The sequence below is a fragment of the Grammomys surdaster genome, unplaced genomic scaffold, assembly GCF_004785775.1.
Source record: "Grammomys surdaster isolate TR1022 unplaced genomic scaffold, NIH_TR_1.0 262, whole genome shotgun sequence".
Classification (NCBI taxonomy): domain Eukaryota; kingdom Metazoa; phylum Chordata; class Mammalia; order Rodentia; family Muridae; genus Grammomys; species Grammomys surdaster.
Window position 1 is genome coordinate 3,001,965 of NW_021604703.1, and position 24,412 is coordinate 3,026,376.

Below are 24,412 nucleotides of genomic sequence, written 5' to 3' on the forward strand. Positions count from 1 at the left end.
GTGGTGGCACACGCCTTTAATCCCAGCACTTGGGTGGCAGAGGCAGATGGATTTCTGAGTTCGAGGCCAGCCTGGTCTACAGAGTGAGTTCCAGGACAGCCAGGGCTATATAGAGAAACCCTGTCTCGAAAAACTAAAAGAAAGAAAGAAAGAAAGAAAGAAAGAAAGAAAGAAAGAAAGAAAGAAAGAAAGAAAGAAATCAAGCTGGTACTGGTGGTACAGGCCAGTAGGATTTGCTGAAGGAGGCAAAGGCAGGAGGATCTGGAGTTTGAGGCCAGCTGGGGATACACACTTTTTTAAAAAAGGGCTGGAGAGGCCAGGCAGTGGTTGTGCATGCCTTTAATCCCAGCATTTGGGAGGCAGAGGCAGGCGGATTTCTGAGTTCGAGGCCAGCCTGGTCTACAGAGTGAGTTCCAGGACAGCCAGGGCTACACAGAGAAACTCTGTCTCAAAAAACCAAAAAAAAAAAGGGGGGGGGGGCGGGGCTGGGCTAGAGAGACCGCTAAGCGGTTAAGAGCTGCTCTTCCAAAGGACCAGAGTTCAAATCCCAGCACCCACTTGGCAGCTAATAATTGTCTCTAACTCCAGTCCCAGATGTGATGCTCTGTTCTGGCTTCTTCCAGCAATACACACATGTAGTATACAGACATACTGGGAGTAGAAATACTCATACACATAAAATAAAAACAAAACAAACAAATTTTTTTTAAAATTAAAATAGCAATTGATCCAACTTATTTTTCTTAATTTTTTAAAAGATTTATTCTACATAGTGAGTTCCAGGACAGCCAGGGCTGTATAAAAAGACCCTGGTTTTTTTGTTTTTTGTTTTTCTAATTCATTTATTTATTCATTTTATGTGTGAGTGTTTTGTCTACATATATGCATGTGCATCACGTGTGTGCCTGGTATCTGCAGAGATCAGAAGAAGAGTGCATCAGATTCCCTAACTGGGTCCCACACAAAATGAACAAATGAAATGTTCTTAACTGCTGAGCCATCTCTTTAGCTCCCCTTCAATTTATTGAATCCTACAAGAACATACTCCAATGTAACTGATAATGATTAAATACATTAGAGGATATATCAGAGAATTTAATCTATGATAGCACAGATGAACATAGATAAAAAACATCTCAACAGTCAATGAAAACTACTAAATAAGCAAAGGCAAGAAACAAGGAGAAGCCGGGCAGTGGTGGCGCACGCCTTTAATCCCAGCACTTGGGAGGCAGAGGCAGACGGATTTCTGAGTTCGAGGCCAGCCTGGTCTACCGAGTGAGTTCCAGGACAGCCAGGGCTACACAGAGAAACCCTGTCTCAAAAAACAAAAACAAAAAACAAAAAGAAAAAAAAAAAAGAAACAAGGAGAAACACAGCATCTGTGAAAGTATCTTTTGATTGATGTTATTACCAAACAATATAGAATACCTAAAAAACAGTAGAGAACGTAGACTACTGGCCAAAAAATTCTTTTGAGACAGAGTTGCTCTATGCAGTCTGACTTGCCTTGACCTCAGAGACCCAGGCTGTCTCCACCTCACAGAATGCTTCAATTAAAGGCATGCACTGGGCTAAAGAGATAGCCCAATGGTTAAGAGTATGTATTGCTCTCCAGAAGACCTGAATTTGATTCCCAGCACCCACATAGGATGGTTGTAACTCCAGATTCAGGGCACCTGAAATCTTCTTCTGTCCTCTGTGAAGACCTGAGAGTACTCCTGGAAGACACACACACACACAGGCACACACGCACGCGCACATACACACACACAAAAAGGCACATGCATGCAAATAAATCTTTTTTTAAAATTCTAGAAGCACAAATGTCATGTAAGTAGGGTGAAAAACTATTCAAAGAAAGATAACTTACAACTTTGTACGGCTCAGCAAAGAGAGGAGAACTAGGTGGGAAGGCGTCTTCACCCTGCTGAATTTCCTGATTCCGCCTTTCCCTTTCTTTCATGCGCAGCACATTTCGGTCTTCACGGTTCATGTTGCTATGAAGAGAAGCACAATTTTTACATCACAAAAATAAAAATTGAACATTCTGTACTGACTGTCAATTTAACACTCCAAATGGAGATTAAAATTTCTGTCCACTTCTGGGTAGTTACCAGGCCTTCTTTCGTGCTGAAGCAGGGTTCTGGCACTATGCATTATCATCTTTGACAGTCACTCAGAAAGAAAACATCTGCTACAATATGAGAAACCACTACTCCATCAAAACAACCTCATTTTTTTCTTCCAGTGCTAGGAATTGAACCCAGAGCCTTGCCCATTTTAGGCAAGCATTCTTCAACTCCTCTACCCTAAACATGACAGTTTTTCAAATACTCTGTTATCTGAAAGTGAGCTAAAACGTGTACATTCAGAGGGAAAGGATTTCCTACTTAAAACCATTTGTCAGTATTTCCTCTCCACAGAGGAACTGGGCATACCTTTGGTGGCATATAACCCACTCCCACCTACTACTCAAACCCCTATGTCCAGCTTTTTTCTCTACTTTGCATCTACCTTATCTTGATTTCTTTTTGTCCCAAACACAGCTTCTTTGATGTCCATCCTTATGGCAGTTTGACCTCAGCTTTGCTGTTGTTCTAGATTCCCTAAAAAAACGACATTTCTGCTCTAAATATATTAATATTTCAATTAATGTCTCAATGGCAAACCGAAGCTTTCAGTGATAGAATCTAAAATTAGCATGTGTTAGTAAGTAAAACTAAAACTGTATTAAAAAGGAAAATGTATTTGTAGTAAAAGGAAAAAATTGGGATTGTCATTTCTGCAATCATGATAATACTATATTGTCACTAGAATAAACCAAGAGGAATGGCTTATTTATTTATGAACAGCAGAGACTTTTGTCTGGCCGGGCAGTGGTGGCACACGCCTTTAATCCCAGCACTTGGGAGGCAGAGGCAGGCGGATTTCTGAGTTCGAGGCCAGCCTGGTCTACAGAGTGAGTTCTAGGACAGCCAGGGCTATACAGAGAAACCCTGTTTCGAAAAACAAAAACAAACAAACAAAAAACCCACCACCAACAACAAAAAACAACCAACCAACAAAACAACAAAAAAGAGGTGGGAGGAGAGGGAGAGAGAAAAAAAGGAAAACAGAAGTCTATCAGACCAAGAAAACATGTCTCACTTATTTACAATAAGTAAAACCAGTACATTCTTGGGACTGAAGAAAAGGCTCTGGTTAAGAGCACCAGTGTTCTTACAGAGGTCCAAGGTTCAGTTCCCAGAATCCACACAGTGTTTTGCAAATGTCCTTAACTTCAGCTCAGGGAATGTGACACCCTCTGTTGGTCTCATCAGATACCAAACACGCACAGAGTGTACATACATACACACAGACAAAACATTTCTGAACAATAATACATGGAGAGAGAGAGAGAGAGAGAGAGAGAGAGAGAGAGAGTGAGATTGATTCTAAGTGTTTCAAATTGTGTTCAAGTTATTTCCTTTTAGTTTTTTCAGATTCGATGTGAGATTTCTTACTGAACATGATTTGGTGGAGTACAGGAGAGCACTATGGAAGGGAGTACTGGGGCTGCCTCTTGTCCAAGGGACCTCAATTGTAGATATATCTGACTCTACAAGCATCAGGAATGAGCCACTTCTCAGTGACCATGTCTTCAAATTCATTTGCATTAAACTTAGTAAAGCCCTACTACTTTGAGATGTGGATCTTCTGGTGGTCTGGGATCTTGAACTTGGTTTTACTGAGCCTCAATCACAGATTCCGCATTCTGCAGCTTGGTGCATGCAGTAGGACCTGGTCAATGTGAACCCTGACCACTGTGCTCTGGGGTTTCCCAAAGGCACCACCACATAATTGTCTGGAGCCTATCAGCCCAGCACAGGACATCTTGTTAATTTGGATGATATGAAAAGGTTAGAGTCTCACTCTTTGAGCACTGCATGTACATAGTACACTTAACAAAACACACGGGCATGTATACACATAAAATAAAACAAAAAAATTAAGAAAAAAAATGGGCATGATGCAATCCGTCTCAGGATCTTTTAAAAAATAAAAGCAGAAAGGAGGCTGGAGAGATGACTCGGGGTTAAGAGCACTGGCTGTTCCCTCAGAGGTCCTGAGTTTAGTTCCTAGCAACCATACAGTGGCTCACAACCATCTATACTGTGATCTGATGCCCTCTTCTGGCATGTAGGCATACATGCAAGCAAAGAACTAAATATATAAAATAAATAAATAAAAAAAAAAACAGTTAAGTGTCTTAGTCACTTTTCTAATGCTATGAAGAGACACCATGACCAAGACAACTTATAAAAGAAGGGTTTCATTTGGGGTTCATGGTTCCATCAGGTAGGAAGCATGACAGCAGAAAGGTAGGCATGGGACTGAGGCAGTAGGTAAAAGCTTATATTTCTCCATATCCGCAATTAGGAGAAAGAGTGGTAATTAGAAAATGCTTAGGCATTTGAAACCTCAAAAACCACCCTAGTGAGAAACCTCTTCCAATAAAACCATATATCCTGATTCTTCCCAAACAGTTCCACCAACCGGATTCAATCTGTGAGCCTCTGGAGGCCATTCTCATTCAAGCACCACAGTGCTGGTGAGATACAGAGGAACTGGTGTTCCTTGTGCACTGCTGTGAGAACACACAAATGGAGCAGCCACTATGGAAAAAACGTTTAGTGAGCCCTCAAAACCTTTAGCGCACGGACTGGAGAGACGGCTCAGCCATTAAGAATACTAGCTGCTCTTCCAGAGGACCCACATGGCATCTAACATGTCTGTAACTCCAGTTCCAGGGAATCCAATGTCCTTTTCTTTTTTTTTTTTTTTCTTTGTTTTTCGGGACAGGGGTTCTCTGTATAGCCCTGGCTGTCCTGGAACTCACTCTGTAGACCAGGCTGGCCTCGAACTCAGAAATCCGCCTGCCTCTGCCTCCCAAGTGCTGGGATTAAAGGCGTGCGCCACCACCGCCCGGCTCCAATGTCCTTTTCTTGCCTCTGCAGGTACTGCACACACATGATACACAGACGTACATTCTGGTCAACACATAAAAGCAAATAAAACCTAAAAATCAAGAACAAAGAAAACAAAACTTTAATATGAGGGCAAGAGAGCTACAGCTCAGTGGTCAAGAGCACTTGCCCATCTTGCAGAGGCTCCAGGTTCAGTTCCCAGAACTCACGTAAGAGATCCACAACCATTTAGAACTCCATGTTCAGGGGATCCAGTCCCTCTTCTGACCTCCATGAACATGAGGCACATATTGTGGTACATATACACACATGTGGGCAAAATACTCATATACACAAAACATTATTTTTTAAAAATTTAAAAACTTTTACAGAATTACCAAATGGTGTAGTAATTTTACTTCTAGGTATACACTCTAAGAAATGGAGAGTAGACACTGAGATCCTTGTACACCAACATTCACAATAATCAAAAGATGGAAGCAAGGCAAGTGTTCATCAACATAAGCAAACTGTGACATATACATAGAATAGAATATCTTCAGTCACAAAATAAATGAAACTTTGCTACAAAAAAGATGATCCTTGAAAACATTAGGCTATGTGAAATAAGGCAGACTCTAACAGACATATGTCATATAATTCCAATTAACAGGATACCCAGAATGGACAAATTCATAAAAACCAGAAGGCTAGAGGTAAGGACACTGGGAAAACACCATTTTATAGTGAGCCAGAATGTCTGCCTGGGATGATGAAAAACTCTAGAAAATGACAGTGCTGATGGTTGTACAATACTGTGAATATACCATGAGTTCTATACATAAAGTGACTAAAATAGTAAAATTTTATATTATGTGTGTTTTCCCATAATTAATCCAACAGGGGTAAATACATTATGTATAGAATCACATAGTGTGTATGTATGAAATTACCAAAGAATAAATTATTTCTTTTTTTTTTTTATGTGTTTCTGTGTGTGGGTGTGTAAGCTTAAGTGCCCACATCTAAGTAGGATCCTATGAAGCAGATGAGGGCATTTGACCCCTGGAACTAAATTATAGACTGGTGTGAAGTTGCCATGTGGGGGCTGGGAACTGAACTTGAGTCCTCTGAAAGAGCAGACAGTGTTCTTAATCACTGAGCTATCATTCTAACCACCAAAATAAGCTTTTTTAATTGAGAAGAATCCAAGAAGCATATGGTAAAAATAAAAATCTAACTTTGCACTCCCAACTAATCAGAAATAATCTATTTTTATAATGATATTAATTTTATAGCTTTTTATAAATTTTAAGTTAAAATTTTTAAATAGTTTAAAATAATGTTGGGCCAGGCATGTCAGTGCAAGCCTCAGTACTTAGAAAGCAGAGGCAGGTGGATGTCTGTGAGTTCAGCTGGCATGGCAAACATAGTTTCAGGACAGCTACGTATAGAGAGAGACTTTGTGTCTAATAGTAAAGTATTGCTTTAACATAGCCCTTTCAAGTGAAGATCAGAATCTGTTATGTCTTCACCCCCATTACTATCTTATAACAATTATCCTACTTAAAAAAAGGGTCATTCAACTATCAGATTATTGATGGTTTAAATTCCAAATGTCAAAATGAGACTTGAGCTGATATTTCAATTATTTTCAAACAACTGCTACTTGACTTTAACTTTACCACAATGTACTATGCTAAAGCACAAAGCCTCATGGACCCAAAACCCCTCTTGGCCTCATTTGCAGGATTTCTCTACCCATGAGAACTTGTGAAGAGATCACTTCCTACCAGGTAAGGAAACAAAGAGCGCACACCTGGAGATCAAAGCCAAACTAACAAAACATTAGGTCCCAAGACAGTATTTTATACAGAAGGGCTCTTGTTCAAGAGCCAGTGCTGAGAAGTTGTACAGTTTTTAGTTTCTTTTGTCTTCTCAGTGCTGGAGAATTACCCTAGTGCTTCAGTAATGCTAAGCAAAAAAAAAAAAAAAAGAAAAGAAAAGAAAAGAAAAAGAAAAGAAAAAAGAAAAAATCCACTACTGAGCTTACCACTAGTCTCTCACCTTCAGATGTAAAATACAGTAAAAATTATTCAAATAAAGATAATGATTCTATAGCATTTTGCAGTTGTGCGTGTTGTATTTTGTGGATATGTGCTTGTGTGCCTATGGAGGTCAGAGGTCAATTCTGGGTGACTTTCTCAATTGCGTTTTACATTATTTTTTTGAGCCAGGATGTCTCACTGAACAGAGAGCTACAGAAATCTGCCTGTCCTCCTCCTTTTCCAGTCCTGGGAAACTTTCCCACTGAGTTATAGCATGCCATTTCTATTTTTTTAATCAAAACTAACTTTCTTTTTCTTTTCCTTTTTTTAAGTCGGGGTATCATGTAGCCCAGGCCGTTCTCAAAATGGCTCCAGAACTCAGGGTGACCATGAACGCCTGACCCTCTTGCTTCCACTTCTCAACTGCTGGGAAAATAGATTTATACCACCACACACAGCTCTTAACCAAATGTCTGTCACTTCAACTTTCTATTATCCTGTCTCATAAATCACTCTCAAGGCTTCCTCAAAGTTGCATAGTCTTTCTCTTTCCTATTTCAAAAAATATCCGATTGAGTCCTATGATTTTCCCTAATCCTAACTTATTCCACAAATGACGTTCTCTTATGAGACAAAGAACAAGAAACAGAATATTAAAAATAAAAGACAGGGGTCAGGTGTCGTGGTGCACACCTTTAATCTCAGCACTCAGGAGGGAAAGGCAGGTGGATCTCTAAGTTCAATGTTAGCCTGGTCTACAGAGCCAGGTCCATGACAGTTAGGGCTACATGGAGAAACCCTGCCTTTAAAAAACAACAAAATTTGAAACAATACCTTATCTCCTATCAGTTCTCAAAGTGTCATCATCTGAGCTTATTCTCTTCTTTCCTCCTGGTTACCAAAATAAAATAAAATAGTTCTTCCTATCAAAAACCATCTCCCACAACTTGCTATCTTCTGGATCTTCAATAGTTCCTACCATCTATGAAACAACTTCACCTTCTTACTCTCTGTTGAACCCTTTTAATCCTATCCATCAGCATTTAAATATACTTTTCTTCTTTATGGTGGTACATATCTTTAATCTCAGCACTTGGGAGGCAGAGGCAGGTGGATTTCTGAGTTAGAGGCCAGCCTGGTCTACAGAGTGAGTTCCAGGACAGCAAGGACTACACAGAGAAACCCTGTCTCGAAAAACCAAATAGATAAATAAATAAAAATAAAAATAAAAACAAAAGTAAAATGTGTGAGTCTGAAAATAACCTACACACATTCAGATCCATGTCTGTACTCAGACTGTTCTCTTTACTGAGATGAACATCCTTCACCCTCCCAGTTTCCAATACATTCACCACAAAGACCACATACCCACTGCTTCTACAAACCTTCGAAGACTTCTGTGTCACTAACATCACTTAATTCCCAAAGCATTTCTTTGTATCTCTTTGACACTTAGTACTTCCCTCCAGTAGAGTTACTATATTTGCTATTACTCCATCTCCTTAGTAGGAACCCATTCCCGTATCACAGGCTCCGGAGAACAACTAACATGGCTGTCGTTTCAATGTCTACCTTCTTTCCTCCAATGCTTAACTAAGTGACTAGCATACAGAAGCTCAAAACAAATTGTGATTTTTATAAAAGTCACAACTGGGGCTGGAGAGATGGCTCAGTGGTTAAGAGCACTGACTAATCTTCCAGAGGTCCTGAGTTCAATTCCCAGCAACCACATGGTGGCTCACAACCATCTATAATAGAATGCAATGTCTTCTAATGATATGTCTGAAGACTGCCACAGTGTACTCATATGTATAAAAAATAAATAAATCTTTAAAAAAAATTTAAAAAAAAAGTCACAACTGAAGGATTACTGTCTCAAAAAGACAATGTCAGGAGTACTCACTAAAGCTGGTTTCAGAACACCATGTCACTCTTCTTCTCTACCATGACATCTGAGAAAAGTGAAAGGTAAGGCTTTTCCTAAAATCATTATTATTCAATAAAAGCACTGACAATAACAATTAGAAAATTTTGTTTTTAAGGCAACTGTTCTGAAAGTTTATACCTAATAGAAAACCAACATCTGTACACAATAAAATTACATGCACTGTCAGGTGTAACGTCACACACGAGTAATCCCAGCACTCAAGAAGCAAGGCAGGACAATCAACAAAAAAGTTCAAAGTTGGCAGAGTTTATGTTTAGAGGAAAAAATAAAAAAGAACACAAATAATCAGTTTTTACTTTTCCTTAATGCCCTATGCTTGCTGGGCCCTGGTAGTGAATGTCTTTATCCCTACCTGGCCTATAAAATGAGTTCCAGGACAGCCAGGGCTATGGAGAGAGACCCTGTCTCAAAACAAGAAAAAAAAAAAGGAAACACATATATATAGATGCATACACACATACATAGGCAGATAAATGTGGACTGTTTGAGATAGGGTCTCATATAATCCAAGCTAGCTTTAAACTAGATTTATTGTTTAAGACAACCTTGAATTTCTAATCCTCCTGCCTTCACTTCAAAACTGTGGAAGAACTGGGATTACAGACACAATCACCAACCCTAGTTTACATGCTGCTGGGTGAGCACCAAGCACTCCACCACCTAAGCTACATCCCCAGCCTAGAAATATAAGCAGTGCTCATCCTGTACTTAATTCAATGACTACTTAGTGCATATACTAGACCATATACTATACTAGACTAAAACTTTAAGAAATAAAAGCTCTTTTCATCTTTGAGATGAAAGCTAGCTAGCATCTTTGGTTACAGCTAGCCTGATTAAAGGCAGGAGGAAAAAAGAAGGCATTATGAGTTGTGGGCAAAGAACCTGTGCAACAGATATGAAGAACAGGGAGGAAAGGCATACCCAGGGAATGGATGTGGACCAAGTGTAGTTAGAAAATAGGTCTGAGGAGCAGAGATGAGAACATTCAGGACTTGAACTGACCAGTAAGTTTGTCTCTCAAATCTTTTTTTTTTGTTTGTTTTTTTTGTTTTTGGTTTTTCGAGACAGGGTTTCTCTGTGTAGCCCTGGCTGTCCTGGAACTCACTCTGTAGACCAGGCTGGCCTCGAACTCAGAAACCCGCCTGCCTCTGCCTCCCCAAGTGCTGGGACTAAAGGCGTGCACCACCACCGCCCGGCTTGTCTCTCAAACCTTACAGCGAAGGATACTATCCCAGAGTCTAAGTGCTGACTTCAGTGATTAAAGATAGTATACATATTCAAATAGCCATAAATTCATCATTATAGCTTATATAACTAAACCTCAAGCCCAAGTTTAAGATAAGCATGTAACAAATGAGTTTTGCAAAAACTAGACCAACATTTAAGTATAAAAATATGTAGATTTAGGATTGATTTTATATTTTTTAAATGTTATATACAATATATATTATATTTAAATATAATATATACACATACATATATATATATATATATTTTTGTTTTGTTTTGTTTTGTTTTTCGAGACAGGGTTTCTCTGTGTAGTCCTGGCTGTCCTTGGACTCACTCTGTAGACCAGGCTGGCCTCAAACTCAGTAAATATATTTTTTTTAATATTTATATATAACACACACACATATATGATATATGATATGGAAGGTAATTTATCACTGAGCTATATTCCCAGCTCTGGGTTCCATAATTTTTAACTTGATTTCAATAATACTAATATTTAACATGCATAAATGTTACATTAAACAGGTTTAGTAACTATAAGCCTTAGGCAGGCAGGCATGGTGGTACATAACTCTAGCACTTAGGAGGCAGAGGCAGGTGGATCTCTTTGAGTTCAAGGTCAGCCTAGTCTACAGTGTGAGTTCCAGGACAGCCTGGGCTGTTACACAGAGAAACCCTGTCTCAACTGAAATAATAACTGTAAGCCTTTATATGCTAGTTCATGGAAATCTAATCTGATGGTACTGTATCAGCTTCTAAGGTTTCTTATTATGGTGTTGGGACAGCCTTGCTAGTCTAGGCTGACCTCAAGTTCACCATCATCCTGCTCTAGCCTCCCATTGTACCAGAATCCTAGGCTTTTACCTTCCAATCCAGCTTTGGCAGTAATTCTTAGTCTGTTTTAGTTAGTTTGTTTTTTGAGACAGTTTCACACAGCTCAAGTTGGCCTTGAACTGCTAATCTCTTGACTTCATCCTCTTCGATTTTAGGCTTGTACCACCATGCCAGGATAGCTGGCAGTTCTTAAACACTAATTTATAAATAGGCTTCACCTGTGACTCGGGGAGTTCCACTTTTTCACTTATGAGTAAGAGCCAGACTGTTTCTAGTATACTGCTAAAGTTTGTTAACACTCTGTGGTAACAAATTGTTTCAAAGTTTATTAACTACAAAAATGACCAATAACCACATACATCAAAAACATGTCACGAACTGCTATACTAGGGTTCCTTCGAACTTGTTCTACCTGCAATAAGTAACACATTCCATGTCATAATCCAATTTTATCCAAACCCTTCCCAGAAGCCACTACAAAATCATTAGTTTAATGCACTAAGACATCACAAACACAATAAATAACTAAATCTAAACATGGCAAAAAAAAAAAAAAAGAAGAAGCCCTGAGGGAGTATGAGACTATAAAGTCTTAAAGTCTTAGATAACATGCTAATAAATACATATAAAAATTAACTTTTGTTTTTCAAGACAGGGTTTCTCTGTGTATCCCTGTCTGCCCTGGAACTCACTCTGTGTATCAACTCACTGATCTTCCTGCTTCTCCTCCCAAGTACTGAGATTAAAGGCATGTGCCACTACTGCTAGGCAAAAATAAACTTTTAAAAACAGAAAGAAATGTTAAGAAATGAAAACTTAATTTAAATGAAAAGGGGTTGAATTCAAGTGTGTTAAGGAAGTAGAGGAAGTAGAATCTTGGATTACAATCAGACATGAGAAGTAAGACAGAAGAGAGACAATTTATAGGAAAAAATGACAGCAGTGGCATTCCCCAGAGCAAAGAAAAGAGAAGAATTTGGAGGTGAAGGTATAAAGAGATGAAATAGTTATATGCACATAATGATCTGACCACTTCTAGCCTTATAGCAACCTCAGTCTTTCTGGATTGCACCCAATTCACAGAGCTGTACTAAAAGCAGACATCTGTACCATGCCCTTACCCTAAGAATTCAGCATATAGCTAAGACAATGCTCAGCCCCTACCTGTTTTATATGGTATATGGTATAGTAATGCCTATTATGCTACATGGTTATAAATTTTATATATACTATTCAATTTAAATATTATATTCAATATTACATATTATGTAAGATATCTACAATATTACATGATGCATATTATGTGTGCAAATAGTATATGTGTATATGTGTGTGCATATATATCCTATAAACAAAACCACCAACAGCCACTACAGTAAACTAGGGACCTTGTAACTTAGAGCCATTTCCATATGTCCATTATAATCTATTTGATCTGCTAAAGCAAGAATCACCAAACTTTTTTAAGGCCAGATAGTACATTAGGTTTGGCAGTCCATAGTCAGTTACTCAACTCTGTCCTCAGAACAGCAAAACTCAGCCACAGACAATACATAAACAAATGGGCTGACTGGGTTCCAATACAATCTTATTTATGGACACTGAAATTTGAGCTCACTATAATATTCTCTTCCCAAATAACATTCTTTTTGACTCTTTGCTACTATTTAAAAACACAAAACAAAATAAAAATATAAAAGCTACTATTACCTCATAGGCTGCACAAAAACAGACAGTAGGTTACATTGGGTCTACTGGCCATAGTTTGCTGACCCTTTTCAGCTAACTACTAAAATCAGATAGAACTGTACTCACCTAACCTTTCCAAATATCTTTTCAGTGTTAATTTTAATGTAAGACAAAACAAAACAAAAGCAAACGAAAAAGCAAAGAAAATCTTTTAGTTGACAGAACAGAAACTCTTTCTTGACTAACCAAAGAAGTCACTGTATTTGCAAGAAAGTCAAAAAACTTGCTGTTTATATCAGGTGGCTTTCTTACCATGTATCCAGTAACATCAAGATCAGTGTATATATACCAGTGTGAGAATAATACCTAATCCCTTTCCTGAAAGAGTTTATTTCAGAAATGTAGGGGTAGCTCAGGGGAAGAGGACCTACCTACCATATATAAATCCTGAGTTCAATACTGTAAAACCAAACCCAACCCAACAAAACAAGTTTTCCCCCCACTACTGCTTATCAGCTATATCAGAAATAATTACAGTTATCATTTTAGCTCACAGTTTTCAGACTTGTAAGTCTGAGTTCAAGGCTCTTTTTTTATTTTATTTTATTTTATTTTATTTATTTATTTATTTATTTATTTATTTTGGTTTTTTGAGACAGTTTCTCTGTAAAGCCTTGGCTGTCCTGGAACTCACTCTGTAGACCAGGCTGGCCTCAAACTCAGAAATCCGCCTGCCTCTGCCTCCCAAGTGTTGGGATTAAAGGCATGTGCCACCACTGCCTGGCATAAATAAACTTTTAAGAGGATATTAACATCAGTATCTAAGAGGACAGTAACCTTTAAATGTGTTTGTTAAGTTAAATTTGGGTAACAGCCTAGAAAAGAATGAAATTGTTTGCTGATGCATGTAGTCAGAATATATTAAAAATTTATTCCATATGGGAAAAAGTAGTATTGTATATGTGTGTTAGACAGACAAGAAATAAATGGTATAATAGAGTGAATGCCTTTTACTCCATTTCTTTCATGTGATGTAGCTGTATGTTAATACAAGACAGATCACTAAAGTAGACAATGTGAAAATGGATTTGGGACTGAGAGTTAGCCTATTCTCACTATAACAGGAAATCTAACATTTTGAATTCAGTTGATAAATTCAGGTTGCAGCAACAGAAAACGGAATACATCTCAAATGAAAAAGAACTACTCGCCGGGTGGTGGTGGCGCACGCCTTTAATCCCAGCACTTGGGAGGCAGAGGCAGGCGGATTTCTGAGTTCGAGGCCAGCCTGGTCTACACAGTGAGTTCCAGGACAGCCAGAACTACACGGAGAAACCCTGTCTCGAAAAACAAAAACAAAAAACAAAAAACAAAAAACAAAAAAAAAAAAGAAAAGAAAAAGAACTACTCCCGAACACATTTTAAACCCCTTGGATGAAACCATTCTTGAGTTCTTGATAAGATGATATGGTTAGGCACTCCCCAAAGGCTCTCTGGTGACTAAAAGTCTAATCCCCAGTCTGTATCACTGGGGATGGTAGAGGCTTTAGCAGGCAGGGCCTAGTGAAATCAAACTGGGTCATTAGGGAAATCTTTGTGGGCCTCCCTCCCTTCCCTTCCTCCTCCTTCCTTTCATTTCTTTCCCTTCCTATCTCTTCCTCATGGCTGCCATAAGGTGGATTGGTTTCTGACACTCTGACCAGCTACTATGATATATTTCCTCACCACAGTCCCAAATGTAACAGTCAAAAAAATAAGCACTGAAACTTCTAGAACTCTGAACCAAAACAAACCTTCCTTTCCTTCTTTTTTCTTTTTTCTTTTTCTGAGACAAAGTCTCACCATGTAGCCTTGGCTGGCCTGGAACACTCATTTAGACCAGGCAGGCCTCAAACTCACAGAGATCCATTTGTCACTGCCTCCAGAAATGCTAGGATTAAAGATATTACCAACATGCCCCAAAACATTTTCTTTTTTAAGTTGTTTAACTCAAGACATTTTGTCACAGCAATGGAAAGCTAGCAACAACTAAAACAAACAAACAAACAAACAAACAAACAAAAGTGATCAACTCAGAAGAATAAATGGAGAAGTCCAAGATTATACCAGAGCTGGAGAAAGGACTGGCCACTGGCTGTTCTTCCAAAAGACCCATGTTCAAATCCCAGTGCTCATATGGCAGTTCAAAACTGTCTTTAATTCCAGTTCCAGGGGATCTGACACCCTCACACAGACATACATGGAGGCAGAAAATCAATGTTAAAATAAATTTAAAAAAAAAAAATTACAGGGCTGGAGAGATGGTTCAGCGGTTAAGAGCACCAACTGTTCTTCCAGAGGTCCTGAGTTCAATCCCCAGCAACCACATGGTGGCTCACAACCATCTGTAATGAGATCCAATGTCCTCTTCTGGTGTGTCTGAAGACAGTGACAGTGTATTCATATATATTTAATAAATAAATAAATAAATAAAGCTATCTAAAAAAATTCCAGACTTACCAAAATCAAAGGGTTAATTAGAGAATGAAGAGTCTGCAAAGGAGTAGGAGTAATTTTTTTTTTTTTTAAAGGAGAGCAACTGCTAAGGAACAACAGCAGTTTCAGAAGTTAAGGAAGGAAACAACAGTACAGAGGAAATAAGATAATATCAAGTATGGTAAGAAGTAAGGGACTAAGCAGTGACCAGAGTTTGGGCACACAGGGTTACAGGACTTGGTAATCAACTGGTAGATGAGTGAGAAACTGGGTTAAAGGTTCAGGAGAGAAGTAGTGCACACTACCTCTTTTGCCCATCAAAAGTGAAATCAGTGGTAGACACCTGTCATTTCCAGCACATGGAGACACAGGTAGGAAGATTAGAGTTCAAAGTCATCATCAGCTGCAAAGTGAGTTCAAGTCAGCCTAGGTTATACTTGAGACCCTGTCTCAAAAAGCCACCAAGAAAAAAAAACTTCTAATATGAGCTAAATCTAGCTTATTCATATAATTACAATATATAGGAAATACAGAGACCAGAAAAACGTACTGTATAAAACCAAAGGGATACATTCAAGACAACCCAGGCTGTGGAATTTCAAAAGCCTGGCTTGGTAACAAATATCTTCATATTCCCAGCACTGGAGAGGTAGGCAGATCTCCATGAGTTCCAGGACAGCCAGAGATATATAGTGAGGCCTTGTCTAGATAAAACAAATTTTTAAAAAATGTAAAAAGAAAAAAAATTCCATAAATCTTAAACCATGGAGGTTCACAGTAATCCCAGCATTTAAGAGGTAGATACAAGAGGATGGGAAATTCAAGGTCAGGCCAGTCGGTCCTTCCACATCTTGCTAGACCATGAATTACCATAAACAAGAGCCACCCTCCCAAACTGAAGAACAAGAACTCACCATTGAAGTTAATGCTGGCAGACATGTACAAGAAGTACTATCAGGCCCTTCTAGGAATCTTGTGATTGAGTGTGCGGAGATAACAACTAGTAGACACCAGGATACCATCAGAATGGTGGTCATACAAGGAGACACCACCAGCATCATGGCAGATGCCTTGGAAAGAGTCTAAACAATGGCTTTTCACAGAGAAGTCCAAAAGGGTCCCAAGAGATTCCCCAAAGGGCCTGTCTAACTGGGTCATGGACATTTTCATATGAAACTTTTGCTAAATATATTTTTGTGCTACTGGGTACTGGGGGGGGGGGGGACAAAGAACAAAAGCAAAAAGAAATGGAGAGTGAGCAAGAGAGAAAGAGAAAGAGAGAGGGAGAGGAGAGAGAGAGAAACTCAAGGCCAGCACCAGCTATACATCCAGTTTGAGGATAGCCTGGGCTATATGAGACCCTGTCTCAAAAAAAAAAAAAAAAAAAACTTCTAAATTTAAAAATAAGATTAAGCCGGGCAGTGGTGGCGCACGCCTTTAATCCCAGCACTTGGGAGGCAGAGGCAGGTGGATTTCTGAGTTCCAGGCCAGCCTGGTCTACAGAGTGAGTTCCAGGACAGCCAGGACTGCACAGAGAAACCCTGTCTCAAAAAAAAAATCAAAAAAAAAAAAAAAGGTAAAAAGCTAATTCCAACATTAAAATAAACCTAAATGTAACTGGAACTAAATTTATTTGGCTCCCTTTCTCTCTGTGCGTCAGTATCACTAACATTTTCAAGGTGTGGTCAGGCATGGTGGTATGTGTCTACAATCCTAGAACTCAAGAAAGAGGCTGAGACAGGAAGAGAGCTGAAACTTTGAGGCCAGTTAAAGTGACTCAGAAGACTTGTATCAAACAAAACAAACAAAACAAAAACTGCCACTGGAAATAAACATCAAGACAAAGTGGATCAGGTGGTAAGGCAAGAGTTAATAAGATGAATATTTATCATTGCTATTCCATGTACCAGAGTCACTCCAAATGAACAGAGATGGCTAATAGAGTAACAAAGTAACAAGAAGTATAGCTACTCAGATTTGAACCTTTAGCTACAATGTATTCACAGCAACAGACTAGCAAATACTCTCCCAGAAATAAATTCATTGTTTCAATTTATCAGAGGAAATAAAAAAGGAAACAGTAAAAATATAAGGGTTATAGAAAGCTGTAAAACCTTATCTATAACATGCAGCAAAAGTTTTTATCTAGAATGTTTGTGGAATATAGAATGTATTGAGGAGGCCAAATTACAAGCTGGGTATAGTGGCACAAACCTTTAATCTCAGCAATTGAAAGGCAGAGGCAAAGCCGGGCAGTGGTGGCGCACGCCTTCAATCTCAGCACTTGGGAGGCAGAGGCAGGCGGATTTCTGAGTTCGAGAGTTCGAGGCTAGCCTGGTCTACAGAGTGAGTTCCAGGACAGCCAGGGCTACACGGAGAAACCCTTTCTCAAAACAAAAAAAAAAAAAAAAAAAAGGCAAGGCAGAGGCAGGTAGATCTCTATGAGTTCAAGGCCAGCCTGGTCTACAGCAAATTCCTATCCAGTTGTGGATACAAAATGAGACCCTGTCTCAAAAACAAAGAAAACAAAAACCTTCTTCTTTTTTTTGGTTATGAAAGTTACTACAAAAAAAAAGGGGGGGTGGTTTCCATACATTTTGAACTCCATTCTAAGCCAATAAGTAGTCAAAAAGAAATACCTGTTAAACACCTGTTTTCTTTGTTCCTTTCAGGTACACATAAAACCATGACTGCTACCTTACCACCTCGGAAAAAAGTAGATCCATAGTTTTTAAGCAGTCTTCATCTTCCATGACACTTTCTGAACCTAATCCCCATTTTTCCCCTTTCAGATAATGATCACTTGTTCGTGTAACTTTAGATTATCTGTAAAATCTTAGATCGGATAAACAATTTCAACCTCAAAATACTACCAATTCAATCTAACTACATAAATACTGGAGAGGATAAAGAGTTAGAATAAACTCGTTCCGAAGACACTACAATAGATCTTTAAGAACATTACAACATGCAAGTGGATTCATTGTTCCAAAAGAGATACAGTACTACATGAATCCGAATGTAAAACTATAACACAGAACATTAACTAAAATAAAAACATTCTCTTCATAGGAATTAATCACACAATTTCAAGCACTATAAGTCACCTTACACCCCCAAACTGTTCAGATCAATCTGAATCACACACAGCTAAGCCCACCCCAACCAAATAGTAGAGATTTGGCTTTTGGCTATTCTCAAGACACCCTACCTTGTCTCCACTTGAAGCAAATTTTTACTTAAAATGTGCCTACTGTTCCTACAGAGCCAACAAAAAAAATCAGCCTGTAGATGGCCACAAACTGAATGATAACTGCTGGTATTAATTAAAAAAGAAAAAAGAAAAAAAAAAGGACTGCTTCTAGGTTTTCAGGAAGTTCATCATGAAAGGCAACTTTTTGAAAATAACTTTTTAAAAAATAACTTTTTGAGACTTTTTGTTTGGAGACTGAGGGCTGAGAAAGGTAGTGATAATAAGGAACATAAACCTGAAGAAGTTGAAGAAGCCAGCTTTGTTAAAAACCAAGTGGCCACTTGCCAACACTTCTTTATGCATATGTGACCAAAGACGACAAGTCTAGGCTTCCTCTCGGTCCACATCAGCTTCTCATCAAATCTCGAATTAAGAAGGATCTCACAAACATTTCAATATTGGTAAGTTAAAAGGACCGTCCAAACAAAAGATTTTATAAAGCTTCGGAGAATCAATATGAAAACAAAGCTTTAAGCTTTTCACAATTTGAACCTCCCCCCCCCTCGGCCCCACAAAAAGCACACATTTTAAATGTCACACAAACAGCCTATTCACGGGCACCTAGGGCTTAGATTCCGGCACTGGAAAGGGGGCTAGCTTCAGTTTAAAACCTCAGCAGGGAAGAAAAAGCAGAATTCTGACTGGCAACTGACGAAACTCGGGAGAACCCTGAATCGAATTCTTGGTTCGAACTTCACTCACAACCATTTTCAGATCAGGACTCTCGACTCCCTGTAAAGCTGTCATCCGTGAACGAAAAGGCTAATAAGGAGACCCCACAAACACCCAGGACTACTATACTCCATGATCCGTTCTCAGAGAGTGGAAGCAACAGCAAAGTGGAAGGAACAAAGCACTGACGTCAATTACGAGATTAACCCTGCGCACAGGCAGCTGGGGAGGCCTAAACATCAATACCCTAAGCCCGGCCATTGCGATCGCCAGGTACCAGGCCGGTTCCGAGTGGGAAGGAGGGTTTCTCGTATTCCAACCCAGATTCCTATTTTTTCACTCAAACCCCATCGACCATCAAGGACGGAAATTCTCCCCACCCCACCCCCTCCTTTTTTTTCTTTCGGTGGAGGGGAGATGGGAGAGTGGGGGTGGGGGGAGGTGCGCAGGATCGCGAGAAGGAAGGCGAGAACTAGTTGAGAAATGATAGCCAGAATCTGGGCCTGTTTTCTCTTTAACTAGAAATGACTTGAGTTGGACGAAGGATAAATTTTTTAAAGGATAAATCCGTCGACTGAATCTAAGGGGGTAATGGAGGAAGGGACGACAGGGTTGGGAAAAAAAAGAAACGGCCAGATGATGGGCATCCGGAATGTCGGATGGGATGGGTTCGCCTTTAAAAATAAAAAATTATCTTTCTTGTTTGAAATTTATTTCGGAGAGAAAAATGGGACAAGAAGACGGAGGGCGAAGCCTTATTGAGTGGGCCCCCGCCCCGCGGGTCTCCGCCAGCGTCAGCGGCCCGAGCCTCGCCATCCCCGCGGCGCGACCGCGCCTCAGTCAGACGTCAGTCAGTCAGTCGGCTTCTCACCTCCAGTCCCCGCTCCGCTAGGCCCGAACCATCTCCCGACCGCGGCGGCGGCGGCGGCGGCGGCGCCCGGCCTGCACCTTCACCGGACGCGCATTCGGGCCCGCCCAGGAGGCGGCGACCGGCTGCCTAGGGCGAGGGGCAGCGGCGGATCCGGAGGCCACGGGGAGCCGAGGCGGCGCACCTCACACGGCGGACGCCAGGGTTCCGCCCCGCTCCATGACGGCCCGGCCGAGCCCCGGACGGGTGACTGAGGCGGTGGCGGGGGCGGACTGACGGGGCCCTGGCACCGAGATCCCCGCCCCGTCCGCTGGGGGCGGGGGCGGCGGCGGCGGCGGCGGCGGCGACGACGACTCGACTCCCGCAGCCAGGACTGGGACTGACGCAGTGGCCGCGGCCCATGTGACCGGGGCCGGGCTGCTGCGAGCGTCACGTGACCAGGCCGCGCCCCTCCCGCAAGCAGCGCGGGGGCTGCGGGCCTGCTGCTCCGGAGGCGGCGTCCGCGGGGCTGACGTGCGGGCTGACGTGCGGGGCGCCTGGGCCCGGGACCCGGGGGAGGCAAAGCGCAGGCCGCCGCGGATTCCGTGGGGCCGCACCAGGGTCAGACCCAGGGACAGAACCCGACCCCGGGCACACGCCCTCCTGCGCAGCCCGCTAGGGAGGCGCCGCGGGGCGGGGCGGGGCGCAGCCCGACCGACCGGTTTTGGGGTGCAGGTGAAGGCAAGGGGCCTGGCCGCCCGAGTCTCTCGCAGCACTCCACAGGGGTAAGGAAGGAAGGGTGACGTGGATGTCCGCAGCACGTCGTCCACTGCTGCGTGTGACTTACTGTGGGAGGATGAGCCGGCCCTCATCCTCATTTTTTTCTTAAAAAAACACAAAACAAACAAACAAAAAACCCTCGTGAAGCCAGGCGTCGTGGCAGGCCTGTAATCCCAGCACTTGGGCGGCCAAAGCCAGGAGGATCGCCATGAATTCGGCCTCTGTGGGCTACTTAGTGGATTCAAGGCCAATCTGAGCTACTAACAAAACCCTGTCAAAACAACACACCTGGGCAAACACACACACACACATACACTTCATCGCCTTTTAACATCCTGCTAGTCGAGACAAGCCATAATTTAATTGGAATCAGTGATTATACGGACAAGGTTTTAATGTCTCCTAGAACTCAGTAGTGCAAGAAAGGTGTCCTCTTCCTCTACATCTGAAAAACATACAATCCTCTCATTGGTGACACGTCTCTTACCTGCTTTCTTTATTTGGTGGCACCTCATGAAGATTTTCCACCACTAAAATCTTGAAACACTTCACTCGTTATTTTTAAATTATGTTTGTAGTTTGTAATCTCACACCTTGGAATCCACTCAACTACACACTTGAGTTCTAAGCCATGTCTCAAAAACACTAAATAGGGATGGCCTGGCAGTGCATACCTCTAATCCCACCACTCTGGAAGCAGAGGCAGGGGCATGGCTCTGAGTTTAAAATTAACCTGATATACATGTCCAGCTCTGGGCCAGCAAGGCCGTATAGTGAGATCCTGTCTCAAAAAACCAAAAAACACTAAATAAATCTTAGGTTTTACATACAGTTTCCTCTATGTAGCCCTGGCTGTCCTGGAACTCACTTTGTAGACCAGGCTGGCCTTGAGCTCAGAGATCTGCCTGCCTCTACCTCTTCCTCCCAAGTGCTGGGATTAAAGACATTTGTCAGTGTACATGGCCATCTTTTTTACTTTCTTATGAAAACTATTGGTGGTGGTGAGATAGTTCAGTGGCTTAAAGATACTTGCCACACAATCTTGGCAACCTAAATTCAATCCCTGTAGTACATAAATGTCTTACCACAACAGGTGCACCCTCACATCACACACACACACAGCCACTTGAACGCTACAACAGGATCTCAAACAGGATGGTGGCACATGGATGTAATCTCAGCTACTCAGCAGCATGAGGCAGGAAGATTGCAAATTCAGCAAATGTACCTAAGCTATATAGCAAGTTTGAAGCCAACCTGAGTAATTTAACAAAGTCCTGTTTCAAACTAAAATGGGGGGGGGGGAAGCATGGGAAGGGGCTAGTTATTACACTGGGGAGGGGAAAGAGTTCAAGACAGTTTCTCTGTGTTCATCTCGCTGTCTTTCCTAGAACTCCTTCTGTAGACCATACTGGCCTCCAACTCAGAGATCTGCCTGCCTCTGTCCCCCTAGTGCTGGGATTAAAGTCCTGCGCCACCACTGCCTGCCTGTGGTTACTTTTCTTGTTGCTGGGATGAAGCAACTTGATGAGAGACAGCTGGCTTATTACTCAAGCCAGTACAGTCTTCTGTGTTGGCCAAGGAAGCTATGGTAGCCAGAGCCTAATACAGTTGTTCATGATTTGGGCAGATCAGGAGGGAGAGAGAGAAAAGTTGGGACTCAGCTACTGTCTCATTTTCCTCTTTTTATTCACTCTGGTATCCAAGCCCATGAGATGGTGCCAACTACATTCAGGATGTTAATCACCTCTGAAAACACAAGGCAGAGACACACCCAAAATACTTTAAAAATGTCCCAGGCATTTCTTCATCTAATCAAGTTAACAATAAAAATTAACACAGCATGGTGTGATGGTACCCACCTTTAATCCCAACACTTGGGAGACACAGCCTCAGGAGAGCCTAGAGCTCCCTGTGTAGCTGAGAATGGACTTGAATGTCTGGTCCTCCTGCCTCTGCATCCCTTTGCCGAGATTACAGATATGCACCCTTTTGCTTGGCTTCACAGTTCTAACACTGTTCAAAGACCTGAGACTTGGGGTAGTCTTCTAGATGCTCCTGTAAAATGAACAACAAGTTATGTTTTTCCATTAAACAACAGTGTGGAGAAAGCATTCACATTCCAGAAGTGGGGAACAGGAAAACAGCAAGAAGAGATCAGACCAAAGCAAGACCAAAATGCAGCAGGGCTAATGACAACTCTTGCAGTCCCGCATTCAGTATCCAGGGCTTGTAATGGCTCATCTGAGTTCTAATAGGCTTGGGTAGTCTGGGAGGAGGAACAGTAGGAAAGCTGGTAGAAGAATGCTTGCCTCTCATGAAAGTAATGTATTTCATCCCCAACATGACAAAAACAAGTGTGACATTGCATGCCTATAATCTTAGCACTCAGATGTGGAAGCCAAAGGATCAGGAGTTTAAGGTCATCTTTAGGTGCAGAGTAAGTTCAAGGCCGATTTAGGGCACTAGAAACACCTTAACCTCCTCCCCCAGAAAAGAGAGTTTCAAGATACCAGTTCAGAGTCAAGTTAGTGAGTTCATTGAAAACGGTTTTTGTTTGAAATAGTCTCGTGTAGTCGTGCAGTCTGGGTATTACAACACGTAACTTTTCAGTCCCTACCTCCTGAGTGCTGGGATTGAAATCTCGCATCCCACCATGCCCAGCTTTAAGTGATTTATCAATGGCAACAGTTTCTAGAGATACATTGTTTAAAAAGTTTCTAAGGAACTTTGTTTCTTTTAGTTCATCAGCTCCTAGATTGGTTCCTGAGTTGCCCTAGATATGGGTAGAGGCTGATGAGATAAAACTACAGACCTGAGCTGCAGAAAAGACTCAACCAACCATTATGATCACTTGGTGCTCTTTTTAGAGGACTTGGGTTTGGTTTCAAACACCCACATGCCCTCTCACTACTGTCACTCTAGTTCCAGGAGCTCTGACACCCTTTTCTAGCCTTCTTAGACACCAGTGTACATGTGGTGCACAGGTACACATACATGCAGATCATTCACACACACACACCTAAAAAAAAGCAGGAATCCACGTGTCTTGTATCTGAGGGATCCTTGCCATACTAGGTCATAGTTCAGATGTGTTTTAACCATCAACAAAGTTTGCAGCCTTGATTGTGAGATTTTCAGAAAGTTACAAGGTCACAACTGAGAAAGTAATGAAGTTAAAGATTATATGAGGGTAGGTCTTAAGTATGATTGCTGCTGTTTTAACAGTCTTATTTGCCAAGATTTGCCAAGTGCCTCCCAGCAGTAAGGAGACAGAGGCAGAAAAGTCTTATGAGTTTAAGGCCAACTTGGTCTGCCACATCATGAGTTCCAGGTCAGCCAAGACTACACAGTGAGATACTGTTTCAAAGAAATCCAAACTAAAAACATTCATTTAAGAAAGAATCTTGTCGGCTGGGTGGTGGTGGCGCACGCCTTTAATCCCAGCACTTGGGAGGCAGAAGCAGGCAGATTTCTGAGTTCGAGGCCAGCCTGGTCTACAGAGTGAGTTCCAAGACAGCCAGGGCTACACAGAGAAACCCTGTCTCGAAAAACCAAACCAAAATAAATAAATAAATAAATAAATAAATAAATAAATAAATAAATAAAAATTAAAAAAATAAAGAAAGAATCTTGTCTTAACATAGATGATCTCAATAGTGAATCTTGCTTATTTGTGAC

The 24,412-nt window shown here is 41.2% G+C and overlaps 1 protein-coding gene across 3 annotated transcripts in view; it reads right to left on the bottom strand.

Annotated features, from left to right (window-relative positions):
• The window catches only part of Aff4 (AF4/FMR2 family member 4), a 70,954-nt gene extending 50,884 nt beyond the window's left edge, over positions 1-20,070 (bottom strand). For 2 of the 3 annotated variants that reach the window (XM_028775851.1, XM_028775849.1), the window contains exons 1-2: positions 19,976-20,070; positions 1,874-2,000 (exon numbers count right to left, since the gene is read on the bottom strand). In XM_028775851.1, coding sequence (XP_028631684.1) covers positions 1,874-1,996 — 123 coding nt within the window. In that variant the 5' untranslated portion in view covers positions 1,997-2,000; positions 19,976-20,070. Of the gene's footprint in view, positions 1-1,873; positions 2,001-4,882; positions 4,902-19,975 lie in introns of those variants that run through there. The other variant, XM_028775850.1, reaches the window with a different exon arrangement.
• Between the last annotated feature and the right edge of the window lie 4,342 nt (positions 20,071-24,412).